General features: G+C 35.6%; 1 protein-coding gene across 8 annotated transcripts in view; it reads right to left on the bottom strand.

Moving 5' to 3' along the window:
- MAP3K4 (mitogen-activated protein kinase kinase kinase 4) overlaps positions 1-12,830 on the bottom strand; it is a 76,482-nt gene that overhangs the window by 38,274 nt on the left and 25,378 nt on the right. For all 8 annotated transcript variants that reach the window (XR_005105036.1, XR_005105038.1, XR_005105037.1 and 5 more), the window contains exons 4-9: positions 9,680-9,922; positions 6,142-6,288; positions 3,243-3,400; positions 2,729-2,845; positions 2,204-2,303; positions 2,031-2,114 (exon numbers count right to left, since the gene is read on the bottom strand). Coding sequence is in view for 5 of the 8 variants with exons in the window: in XM_037392842.1 (XP_037248739.1) it covers positions 2,031-2,114; positions 2,204-2,303; positions 2,729-2,845; positions 3,243-3,400; positions 6,142-6,288; positions 9,680-9,922 (849 nt within the window). In the remaining 3 variants the exon portion in view is untranslated. The remainder of the gene's footprint in view (positions 1-2,030; positions 2,115-2,203; positions 2,304-2,728; positions 2,846-3,242; positions 3,401-6,141; positions 6,289-9,679; positions 9,923-12,830) is intronic.

The raw sequence follows: 12,830 nt of genomic DNA, 5'->3' as shown, positions 1-12,830 counted from the left end.
AAGAAATTATTTGTCTGGAAATCTGCTAAATCACCAACTTTCAGTGGCATCTTTCCTTGCACCTTCAATTGATCCTTCTACGCACTCTTCTAAAGGAATCTTGTTACAAAAAAGTCTAATTTCACATACATACTATACCTATGCATATATGTAAGTACAAAATTATATATACACATATTTTACAAAGTAAATTAGTCAACACTAATTTAAAAATGTGTGCTTCCTAAGTCTTAAGACTGGAATATTAAAAAAAAAAATAAAATTCCTTCAGGATCCCTAAGAATCCACACAACATTTCTCAATGGCTACAAAAGATAAAAGTAAGCAAAACTATGGCTAAAAGAGTATCAGATATTCTTTCACTATTCATGAAAGATTAATTAAGCCCAGTAAGAGTGCTCTATTTTAATAAAATACTACTTATACTACTTAAGAGCTACTTCTGCATTGTATCTGTCACATTAGTAACAATACTTTAACCAAGTCAGGCATCAGAATCAGACTGTGAAGACAGTGAAATAGTTGATACCTCTGATTTGACATGAGGTAACTGACCTATAGTGAGGTTTAATTCTCTCTTTTCAGAGTTTGATGTCATCAAGCCAAGACAAAACACACTGGACTCAACATTTTTACCATTAGGCAGCAATATTTTATAATTAAAACCATTATAATTTATAGGTCAATATAAAAACTAGATGGGTGTCACTGAAAGCTAATATAGTTTCCCGAAACTAATGAGCATCTGATTGATAAAGCTGTTTAACATCATGCAGGGAGTTTAAATTTTTGAGGGCCAATATATAACGTGTTAATCACCAAAATGTGCGTCATTTTGAGTGGCGGAAAAAAGGGGAGAGGTAATACATAAAGAGGGATAAATACTGAGATTCAAATAATCCACCTAGATTAGTTAACCCTTGTGTTTACACAGATTTTTTCAAACTCAAGATTCAATTTTTTCTTCAAAACATGCATAAGAACAGTAATACTATCTTTAACTGTAAGGTGTACCAAATGTAATATTGTGTCTCAAAGCAGCCAAGAGTGGATATTTGGGGGAAAATGTTTTTTAAAAGTAAACGTATACTGATCTACCTGACTATTCTCCTACTCTTAAACAATTCACAGACCAGGGTCCTGCTGAGCCAGATGTTTCATCCATGTATTTAACAACCTTTTATGAACTTCTCTCCTGTAAACTTGTCAGTGTCTCCTTGGACCAATTTCTATTTTCAGCAATCATTTATACAAATCTAACAAGAATTTTGTAATGCAGAAGTTAATAGATTATCTCCCAATTGTGAATTATATATATTCAATGTATGGCAAGACAAAAACCAGCAGATCCAAATAAATTTAATCTGTTGAAGCAACTGATTTAATTAAATTCAAACTACAGTAAAGACTTGTACACCTAGGAGTTTTTAAGGAATAAAGTGCAAAACCATAAAGGTGGGAATTTATAGTACAGCAAATACCAGGCACTGCGAACTTAGCCTACTTCTGTTGTACAATAGTTTTCTAACAGCTATTCTGGAGCAAAACACAGTCCCTCACAACGTTAACACTCTCAAGGAAGCTTGCTAGAACAGACCTCCACTATAATATTGTTGCTTTATAAAAGCATAAAACACGCAGGTCCATAGTTCGAGATTATCTGTTTAAACTTGTCCATTTACTGATGTATCTGTTCACCTCAAATTTTAAAGCATTTATTTTTCATAATACTCTCTACTAAGTGTTATTACTCCCCTCTCACAAACGTGTAAATACAATTGAAGCAAAACAGCTTTTCCTAAGTCACAAAAAGAATCTTTGGGAAGACAAGGAATTGGACACTGACTTCCCAAAACATAGACTAGCATTCTCACTCACACGAAGACAGGTACAGAAAATAATTTGACTACTACAATTCCGTATTACATACGTGATGTTTTAAATTGAAAACTGAAAGTATGTCAAAAAATATCCTTCAACATTTTGCTTAGCATCCCCACTCCACTTTCATGCCTCTAAACTGAATTTACCTTCACATACTCTTTCGTTTTCAGAGCATTCAGAAGATCTCGTACAGGGGCTGACAACGCAAATTCTGCTGCTATTTCAAGGTCCTACAAGTAATGACAAAACCAAAGAACATGCTTTCAGATTAAATTTCTTTAAAGCATATATGTAAGATGAGACTCTACTGTTAACTTACTTTCCTCAGCATTTTAGCAAATCCAAGAGCTTTGGAGGCTCGCTCCCTAGCTTCATGAAACAGCTCTTTGAGTGCTCGGCTGGTCTCTATAACAGACCTCCTGAAACAGTCATAAGAATGAAGTGACAATGTTTTAATAAATCATATCGCATTTATATATGTAAATAATCTTTATTTCCTAACAGCTATATGTCAATAGAAAGAACACAGAAAAGATAAATAATTATAAGCAGCTGACTGAAATAAATTGAACTCACAGGTATATTTTTGATAACGATATAAAAAAATAATTTAAAGAATGTTACATAAACAATCTCTCATACCCTGAACTAAAAAGAAGGTTACTAGACTTCAAACAAACAAAATGATTGGTCATTACTACTGCACACAGAAATATCAGCAATAAAGTCCACAGAGTCTTGGATTTACCAGGTTCTCATTTTAAGAAATAAAATGCAGTATGTACCTGTCAGGGGTATAGAAATATGAGCGTGTTTATTTTTATTAAGCTGAAGGGCTTAATACCTGATTTCATCTGATGCAGTACTGTCATCGGCACTGGCCCAAAATTCATCACAACTGTCCTGTAGTCCAGAATCTAAAAACATTCCTGTAGATTTCAGCAGCATTCCTGCAATATCACTGTAGCAACACAAATGGTGGAACTTCAAAATCTCATTCAGGTAGCATAGCACCTTACAGTTCCTACTCTGTCCAATGCAAAAAAGACACATTGCCAAGTCTGCCTGCAGAACTAAGCAGCATCTTGGGGGCCCTCAGTTACTCTGCGTGCCCAGTGCCAGCAGGAACGGGGACTCTCCACAGAAGCAGTCGTTACTGTTATAGCCAGAGCAAAAGCAATCTGCACTTACTGCATCCTATAGCTACAGTCATTGTAATAATCCACAAAATCACAAAGACTTAACAGCTGCGTATATGGCCTCAAGAAGCCCAGACTGGGAACCCTGAACAACTGCTGACTTGAATATGTAACTGGCACAAATCAACACCATAAGCACAGTAATTAAATAAAACCTACCAGAACAGTTTGCCAGCTTGAGCTTCACCTCCTCTTATATAAGGAGTTATTTCTTTGGTGAAATTCCATTCTTCCTCCAAAAGATTTTTTAAACTATGAGACGCTTGAGGTAACTGCTGTAGCATTTGGATCCAGCTTCGCATATAATCAAAGTAAACCTGTACACGGGGAGAGATAATTTAAACAGAAATTGCTACAAAACCTGTAATCAAGGACTGTAACGTCTCAAATCGATGACCAACCTCAACACTATACAATTTGTAGAAAATATTTCTACAACACTTTTCATTGGCTATGACTTAAAATGAGCTACATATTTCCACACAAAAGGTCCAATTTATGGCTTGGGAAGTAGCAAGTGCTACTAAAGTATTAAATACTATGACTCCATAATAGTTTTCTAAAAATGTTGACAGTATCACTACCTTGCTTGCTGTGCTGCTATTCACCATTGTATCAGCGAATACCCTCTGTGGTCAGAGTTTTTAAAGCTAAATTACTGAAAAACAGTCTCTAAATCTTTTAACTGGATTACTCCAAAAGGTTTTATTTGAACATATCCTCCTGGATAAGTGCAACAAACAGGCTTCTTAGATTCTACATTATACCTTGTGTTCCTTTACATCATCTATCTCTCACCTTTATTTAATTATTGATTTAAACCAACATAAAAAACCAGTTAAGCACAATTCTTCATACATCTGCCTTTCAGGATCATACTGAATGCAAAAAATGAGCTGCAATTTGTTTTAGTTCAGTAATCCCTACCATCAATCAATGTCCCTCCTTAGAAATGGTTAAGGCCCTTCCTAATGGTTTCAGGTATTTTCAGACCACACTGTAATTATGACAAGGTTATAGAATCATATAATGATTTGGGTTGGAAAGGGCCTTAAAGATCATCTAGTTCCAACCCCTCTGACACAGGCAGGGACACCTCCCAGGTTGCTCAGAGCCCCATCCAGCCTGGCCTTGAACACTCCCAGGGATGGGGCATCAACCGCTGCTCTGGGCAACCTGTTCCAGTGCCTCACCATCCTCGCAGTAAAAAATTTCTTCCCAGTATCTAACGTAAATCTACTCTCTCTTAGCTTAAGACCATTACTCCTCATTCTATCACTATACTCTCTGATAAAAAGTCCCTCCCCACCTTTCCTGTAGGCCGCCTCTAGTTACTAGCAGGCTGCTATAAGGTCTCCCCAGAACCTTCTCTTCTCCAGGCAGAACAACGCCAGCTCTCCCAGCCTGTCTTCATAGTGGAGGCTCCCCAGCCCTCTGATCATCTGTGGCCCCCCTCTGGACCCACTCAATCAGGTCCACATCTTTTTTACACTGCGGGGCCCAGAGCCGAACACAGTACTGCAGGTGGGATCTCACAAGAGCAAAGTATATCTGGAAATCCTTAAAACTCTACTCTGGGTTAGGTGGGTACTGTGCTTTGATAGTCTCAAGCTGTAGCCCCATTCTTGCCCCATTTATTTAATTCACCTTTCCCTCTTAGCCTAATTCCTCTTCCAGTACTCTTCTTAGCTATCTTGCCTGTGAATACAAGGAGTCCACAGGAAAAGACAAAGTTTCAACTCTCCATGCCTCATTAATCCTGCCTCAACCTTCAGAGTGCATACAAGTTTTCCCTGTCCCTATTTTCAGTCCAGATCATCTCTTCAGCTTTCTTTGCCCAGCTGTCCCAATCTTAGAATCGTAAGAGTATCTCAAATTGGAAAGGACACATAAGGATCACCCAGTCCAACTTCCTGCACCTTGCAGGACTACTCTGACAACCCTGACCATTCATACAATCTTTCTCCAGTGCCCCTAGTGCTACAGTAATCTGCAACTCCGAACAGGCACAAACTGTGATTCTTTCAAGTCTAATACATTTATTACTATTTACATAGTCTTATACCCACCCCTTTCAAGACCTACAAAAAGCAAAATCCTTATACAATTAAAACTGCTTTTGAAGTTCAAGCTCGTGCCTCAAAGCACAAAAACACTACAGCTACAGCCACCTAAAAAAAAAAAAAAACCCAAAAAAACCAAACAGGTAAGGAATTTCAAAATGGAGAAGATGAACCATTTCCTTTCATCTAGCCAGGTCATTTCTGCTGGAAGTTTCTAGAAATTTCAGGTGGAAATGAAAGCAGGCATGCAGCATAAGAAACTTTAGGTAAAACTGTCTATTTTCACCATTGTAGGCAATGAATAGCATGGAACAGCAAAATCCATGTGTACTCAACAATAGATGGTAGCAACAGCTCTGCTGACAAAACACTAGTGATGAGTTTTTGAGGTGTATCTTGGCGGGCTTTCTTGCCCTCAGAATACTGCAACTCGCAAAACAGTAACAATCAAGTCACATCCAAGGGAACAGTAATTTAAACTGAATTTACTAAAGAATATTTCATTTAATATCTTTCAGATGCCAAGTGTTTGTCTTGAAAATACTTTGTCATGTTTAACTTGTCATAACAAATACACATAAAAAATAAGGTATCATTAATAGATTAATACAATACAAAGATATTAAGACATGATGTTAGTCAAACAACTGTATGTATTTTTATTAAATACTGAAAGGTTATTAAAAGTTTAGTTTAAACATATGGAATTTACAGTTCTATATATGAACCAGTATTGTAAATACAAGCAATTTACAAATACATTGTAGCACTGTTCAGTAAACAAAAATCAGTATTGCTAAAATCATTGCTAAAATGGCAATGGCTACTTTGTTACCTTTACAAGTCCATTAAAACAATAAAATTATGTTAAAGTAGTACAACAAAAAAACTGGCAAGACCTACACCCAACAGGGACAACAGATTTCTATTAGCAGTATTCAGACTAACAGTACACTTACTAGGACCCCAAATATTTTGTCCTTTTTGAAGCTTACCATTAACATTTTATGCAGGTCCTCTTCAAAAGGATCAATGTTGTAATCAATCTTTTGTAAGTCATCTAACACCTCCCGTAACATAAACTGGTAATATTGCTTCATTAACAGGCCGCCCTTCAGAACCTCTTTACACTCTCTCACTAGCTGAAGAGAAAAAAACCAAAAAGTGCCATCAGTCAAGACATTACTCTTAAATTTCCTTGGGAAGTAAAAGCTTAATTTACCAGTCCAGTTTGTCTAAGTATGTTAGCTTATGACTACATAATTTCTACAGGTTTTAGAAATTAATACATGCTCTACATGCTGGCAGGAAAGATGTGACTCATTTTCTATCACAGGCTGCCCAGGGAAGTGGTTGAGTCACCATCCCTGGAGGTATTTAAAAGAGGTGTAGATGGAGTGCTTGGGGACATGCTTTAGTAGTGCACCTGGCAGGGCTAGGTTAATGGGTTGTACTCAATGATCTTAAAGGTCTTTTCCAACCTAAGTGATCGTATGATTCTATGCCATTTGCCACAGAACTGTAAACGCAGATGAAGCTGATGTTTTAGATCCCTGCCCAGGGCCACAGCAAGTAACTAACTGGATAGGTAAGTTCAGAAGTGGGCAAGAGGGCTCACAATCATCAGATCAGCAGTTTAAATGGAAGCAAGTCAGGAATAATAGGCAATGTGTTTGGCAGATGCTTACAGAACAATGAGAAATGTTTTACTACAGGATTATCAATCTACTGGGCAGGTGATCACTCTCAAAACATGCCAGACCTGAAAGCAGTTAGTGTTTCTTTTGTTGCTTCCCTGGGCAAGGCTAACATGAGGAAAGTTATCTTTTCAACTGAAAAAGTGGTCACTTTTGGCCAAACAGCTGTCAGCCCTCCCTGAAAGCTCAGAGGTTTTGTTTCTTTGAAGAAACTTGCACAACCACAGACACAAGAGTACACAAAGAGCACCAACAGTTTCAAACCTGCACTAACAAATGCTTCAGAACCACTACTAGTGCTAAGTGACTGCTCCTCTGAAATTATCATCAGTCTCCAGGTCTGACAAGCCCTAATTTTCTGAGCAACAACTTCATTAAATCAAGAGTATGAGAAGAGGAGTAGGATTCATGCGAAGGGTCAGTGGGAATGGAATTGTTGGTTGGTTAATCTGCTTTTAAAAATTTGCTTTTAATGGCTATCCTGGCAAAATAATATATCAATGTAGTGGATTCAATGTATGTGAAATTATAATGGCATGAAAGCAAAATATATACAATAATGTTATTAATATGACAAGAGTTTCTGGATTCTTTTACAGGCCAGAACATGTTACTCTGTGCTTCCCCGTGTGCAGGGGAAACATGGGTAATATTTTGAACTCTGTAGTTTAAAACTTACTAAGCTAGTTGAAAACCGTGGGGGAAAAAAAAGTTTTTTATAAGGCAGAAATACAAGAATTACACATTTATATCCCTAACATGTCACATATTTAAAAATAAATGTGCGCTCTTTGCTGTCTTGGATCCACAAGGAAAAACATAACTTGTTCAAATATTTTAAAATTGGTATTTAACTACCCATTATTCACAGAGACAAATGGGAACTGGCAATATCACTTATCCATAAAACTTTAACATCTAGTATGGCATATCTTACAGATACAAGCAAAGTTCACTTCTAAAACTTGCAGAGCAACATTTGTCCATTCAAAATAAAAAAAAACAACCCTCAAAACTTCATTAAAAATAGTGATTGTTTTTTGTTTAAATAATACTGCTTTACAGTGATGTGTAGTGCTATTGAATAACAGGATATAGGATTTACAAAAAACTCTGTAGTGCTCATTTTAAGTCTCAACTTTTGGAACTGAAACTCACAAGGCAAGAGGCAAATAAAAATATGGTCTATAATGAGCACACTAAAGAATGTGCAGCTTAAACCGAAAATAATATCATATTATTGGTTTGATGGGTTGTTTTTTGTTTAGGGAGTTTGTACAAGAAATTATATTCTGCAGAGCAGGTAGGGCAGGTCACACAGGTACTCTACAGCAAGGAAGTTAGAAAGTTTATAAAGTCTTCTGGAGTTTTTTGGTGGTTTGTTTTTCTCTGTAATTCTGTAGTACTTTGTGAACTCGCAGAACACCCTAGACTTGCAGAACACTAGCACAAAACAGACCCTAGACTATGTTTTGAGCCTGCTCAAGATTTTAGGCATTACAATTCTTCGGGAAACAAATAGATCTATTTATGAAATATACTCCACAGCTCCTTTGCCTGTTCAGAAATATTGCGTGGGACAGCAAGCATTTGCTGACTTGAATTCATTTTTTCAGTATAATTAGCAAGACAGTATACATCATCAAAACAGTCTGTAACACACATGCTGTTTTCCAAGAAGAAAGTGTCATTTTTACTTAACTTGAAGTTCACAAGGAGAATACAAAATGTAAGGGCAAAAAACCAGCCCCAGTCTCTGGGGGAAAAAAAAAAGGATATATTGTCCTTTACAATACAGTATGCTATACTATATTTTACTGTAACTATGACTCTTAAGATTGAAATTGTAGGTACCATGCTTTTGGATATTAGGACACCTAAAATCCTAGTATACCAAAGAAAGAAAAAGAAGGGGTGAAATAAGAGGAGGAAGGTGGGCAACAGAGAGGACTGAAATTTATTTGGGACCATAAAGTAACTTAGCAGTTGATGTGGGAGCAGCAGATAACTGGAATGTGAAGTCATAATCAGCCCAAGAGCTTATTTAAATGTTTACCCTTAAAGACCACCTGATAAAATCCTGATCTGCTCATGATTGCCAGGGAGCAGGGAGATTACTTCAGACAATTTTAGTATGTCCTGGACTAGACTTTGAAAAATGGCATTGACCTAAAAAGCCTTCATTTTATTAGATAACCACCAGAAAATAAATCCTCATACAACATTCTCAATCAGTGACAAGACTGATAGTCTTGGGTCACTACCCACAGGAAATTTACACACTTTTATGTTTTTAAATGAAAAGTATGTATATTTATATAAAACAATATACTAGGAAAGAAATATTTTTTAAGTATTTGTTTTTCTTCTTCAACAGCTTTCACTATGTGACCACCACATGTTGGCAGAGGTCCTACGTTTGCAAAGAAGAAAAGATCAAGTCAAAGAAAAGAAATATACAGACCCTTAAAATTGGATACACTGCCTAAGAAACCCAAATGGAGGAAGATATATTGGACAAGCTTATATAACTTACACTGCAAATGGAACAAATTCTGTTTCTCTTTGCTGGCTGGTAATTCTTTAATCACCAGTTTTGTTTTGGAAGTCTAAATCAGAGAGGTATTTATGACCAGTTGTTTACTATGCAAAAAAATAGATCTCCATATGAAATATAAGACTATTTATAAAAGTTATTACATAATTATACATTGTCATTTCTTCAACTAATCCGCTTTAAACTGACCACCTTACCATAACAAAATGACAAAGTTATTTCAAATAGGAAATAGGTATAAAAAAAACCACCAAACACCAAAAAAGAGTTGATGCAAACCTGTTTAATACTCAAAAGAGATGGTTCCCCAGCAGGTCTTTGTTCCAACCTTAGCTTGAGACATTCATGGATAACATTGAGCAGGACTCGGCAAAGGACCAAGAATGCAGGTTCAAAAGACGGTAAGTCCATGGATTTCAGCTCCTCCCACGACACAGTGCTGCATTTTTGCTCACAACAAGGTGGGGAATTTAATAACTGCACATAATCTGAACACAACATGGGATCTGGAAATTCTGAAAACTATAACAAGAAATAGGTATCATGAAAAGGATCCTTAAATTATTTAGGATTTAGCATTTGTTTACAGTAGCATGCAAAAACGCCCATTTTTAAAAGGTAAGATACTATTAACTGGCAAATCAACCACAGAAGTTTCAATTTATCTCTTTTGTCTTTAAAGCTAAACTTCTTTTTTTTTTTTTTTTTTTTTTGAGGATCACCAGGCTGAGGAAGATAATTATGGACCCTTGGGAGTGAACAAAATCTCTTATTTTATGTTTCAATATTAAAATGACTAAAGCATCCATTAAAGCTGGAGGTCACCTCTCACTACACAGGAAAAAACTGCTGTTTCAGTTATGTTATGATAAACATGCAAGTTAAGCCTAATATATCGGAACATACAGTCAGGTCATTATAAGATACAATACTTGAGAATTTCAAAATATATTAAAAAAACAAATCAAAAGGTCTTACACTGACAACTGTATTGAGAAACAAATGTGTACTTGACTACATCAGCTGAGTAACCTTGTTCCTTTTCAAATCTATAGGGCGTATATTATGTAAAACTCCACACTGTAAACTAATGCAGTATTTAAGAAAGTGTCATTAGTTAAACTGAACAGAATTATTGAAAAAATAACTTATGAACTTTGGTAGATGTTAAGAAATTGAAACTGAAACTAAAAAAGGAAGATAGGTCAAGCTGGTTGGTTTTCAGTTAATAAACTCATTTTTCATTTACATTTAAATGAAATGGCATTTATAATCAGACAAAATAATTGAAACTATCTGAAATAGACATCCTAGATATCTAAACTATATATCTTGTGATAATATGCTAAGCAGAGCTGTACATGGAGGCACTCTGGTGTTTAATTTAGGAAGAAAATTTGGACTGCAATCTGTGTGCAGCTCTTGAAGATAACACACTGTACATCAGCTAAGGACAAGACTTGTTTCAGATTAAGTTTGCTTTATTCTAATCCTCATTTCACAGCTTCTATGACACCTGAACTACCTTCCTTCATATATTAGGCATAACTGGCATTTTTTAGGTTTTTCCTCAGTACCACATTTAAACACCACCACTGCGAAGGAGAGGAAAACGTTACCAGAAATTACATCAAAGATAAAGCACCACCTAGAAAGTTAAAAAAATTAAGCCACTTTTAAGCTTAGTTAGTATCTAGCAGACAGTAAAAAAAAGAAATTGTTTATTCCTTTACATCTACACACACATTTTTTACATTTGTGCCTACAGTGTCATACAAGCTCTGCTTTCTCAGAAGAGCCACACAAAATTGCAGTTACTGACAAAGTCAGGGGGTTTAGTGGTTTTGGGTTTTAATATTGTGATGTTTCTTGGCTGTCACGGGGCATAGAATAGCATATACATTACTCTCCAACGTTGACACAAAACACATTATGCACTGCAGGTTCTTACATAATTTATAAAACCACTAGCTCATTACACAGAAAGAGCAAACATGCACGAGCAGGGATTTCCTCTATACCTAGCTTAGCTGAAGTTGAACCACTAGTTGATATACAGTATAAGAACTTATCTTCTTAGATGCTATATAAATGTCCTCTTTTTACTAACTCTTTTCTAAAAGAAACAAAGAAATGTATAGCACCAGAGCTAAAGGTTTTTATAGAAGTTTTCATTAATAACAGATCATGAAAATACTACACTTCTACAGTACAACAAAATATTTAAAACATACAATCCTCACTGTGATGCAAGTACAGCACTAGAAAATTTAGTTCTTAGGTAAGTATTAAAGAACTAGTCTATAAGCAAAAATAAACAAAGAAATTGAATAAATGTATTATTACATTTCCTACGATTAAGGATAACAACATATGACATGAGATCTTAGCATTAGACACCTAATTTAATATTGTTCAGTTTGACTAATCTTAATCTTCAGTGGGCCCAATCTAAAATGTTTCATGTGACTACCAAATACTTCTTAAAAAAAAAACCAAGAAAACAAGGTCCAAGCCATTTATTGAGATCATACATAAAAACCATACTCAAAAGCGCAGCCAGTTGATTAAACAACAAACAGGCTTAAATACTATTCTACTAAAGTAACACCTAACTAAAGCAAGAAATACTAGTCATTTTCTTTAGGGATCAGCGCATACAACTTCTACACAAAACAGACTCTATAGCACCTAGAGCCTTGTTAAAGTATCAGAGCCCATGACCAATGAAACTTGTATTTTAAAAAAATGCTAAAACCAGCTATCTGTATAAACATTTACATATATTTAAGATGAAATGAGCATTAAAATGCATACAGTAGAAGAATCCAGAAAACACATTTTAGATGAAAGACAGTGTTTAAGTAACAACAGAAATGAAAGTTATGTCCAGAGATTTTAAAGTGTATGTAATACACAAACACAGAGTCAAGATATAAAAGTAACAGAAGTAACAAAGATTAACAAAATACTAGCAGCTCTGGCTGCATACAGATATCAAATTGGACTGCACTAAAAAAAAAAACCAGGACACTACATTCAGAGTACTGTCAGATGCAGAGACCCAGCAATTCAAAACCATCTCTTCTATTTTACTCTGATGTCATCTTTTGCTGCAGCAGGTACAACACTTCTGACAAACAGAATTTTCCTTTTTTGACAGCATTTTTTTAATTTGAGGGCAGGAAAGAAGTTCACAATTTTACAGCATTCACCTTTCATCATAATTCTTAAAAGAGGACAATATTCCAAAGAAAATGTAATAATTACTGAAAACGAACATTCAAAAAAGTCACAAAGATAGAGAAGACAGGAGGAAAGATGAACCTTACATCTTAAACAAGTCATCCAATGCTAACTTACCAAAAAGTTTAATTCTGTGAAGCTGCAGTAAAGACTCTAGCTACTAGTGTTTCATTAACTTGTTTTG

This window comes from Falco rusticolus, chromosome 6 (genome assembly GCF_015220075.1).
Source record: "Falco rusticolus isolate bFalRus1 chromosome 6, bFalRus1.pri, whole genome shotgun sequence".
Taxonomy (NCBI): Eukaryota; Metazoa; Chordata; class Aves; order Falconiformes; family Falconidae; genus Falco; species Falco rusticolus.
The sequence above is the reverse complement of the archived record's forward strand: the minus strand, read 5'-3'. Positions and strand labels throughout refer to the sequence as shown.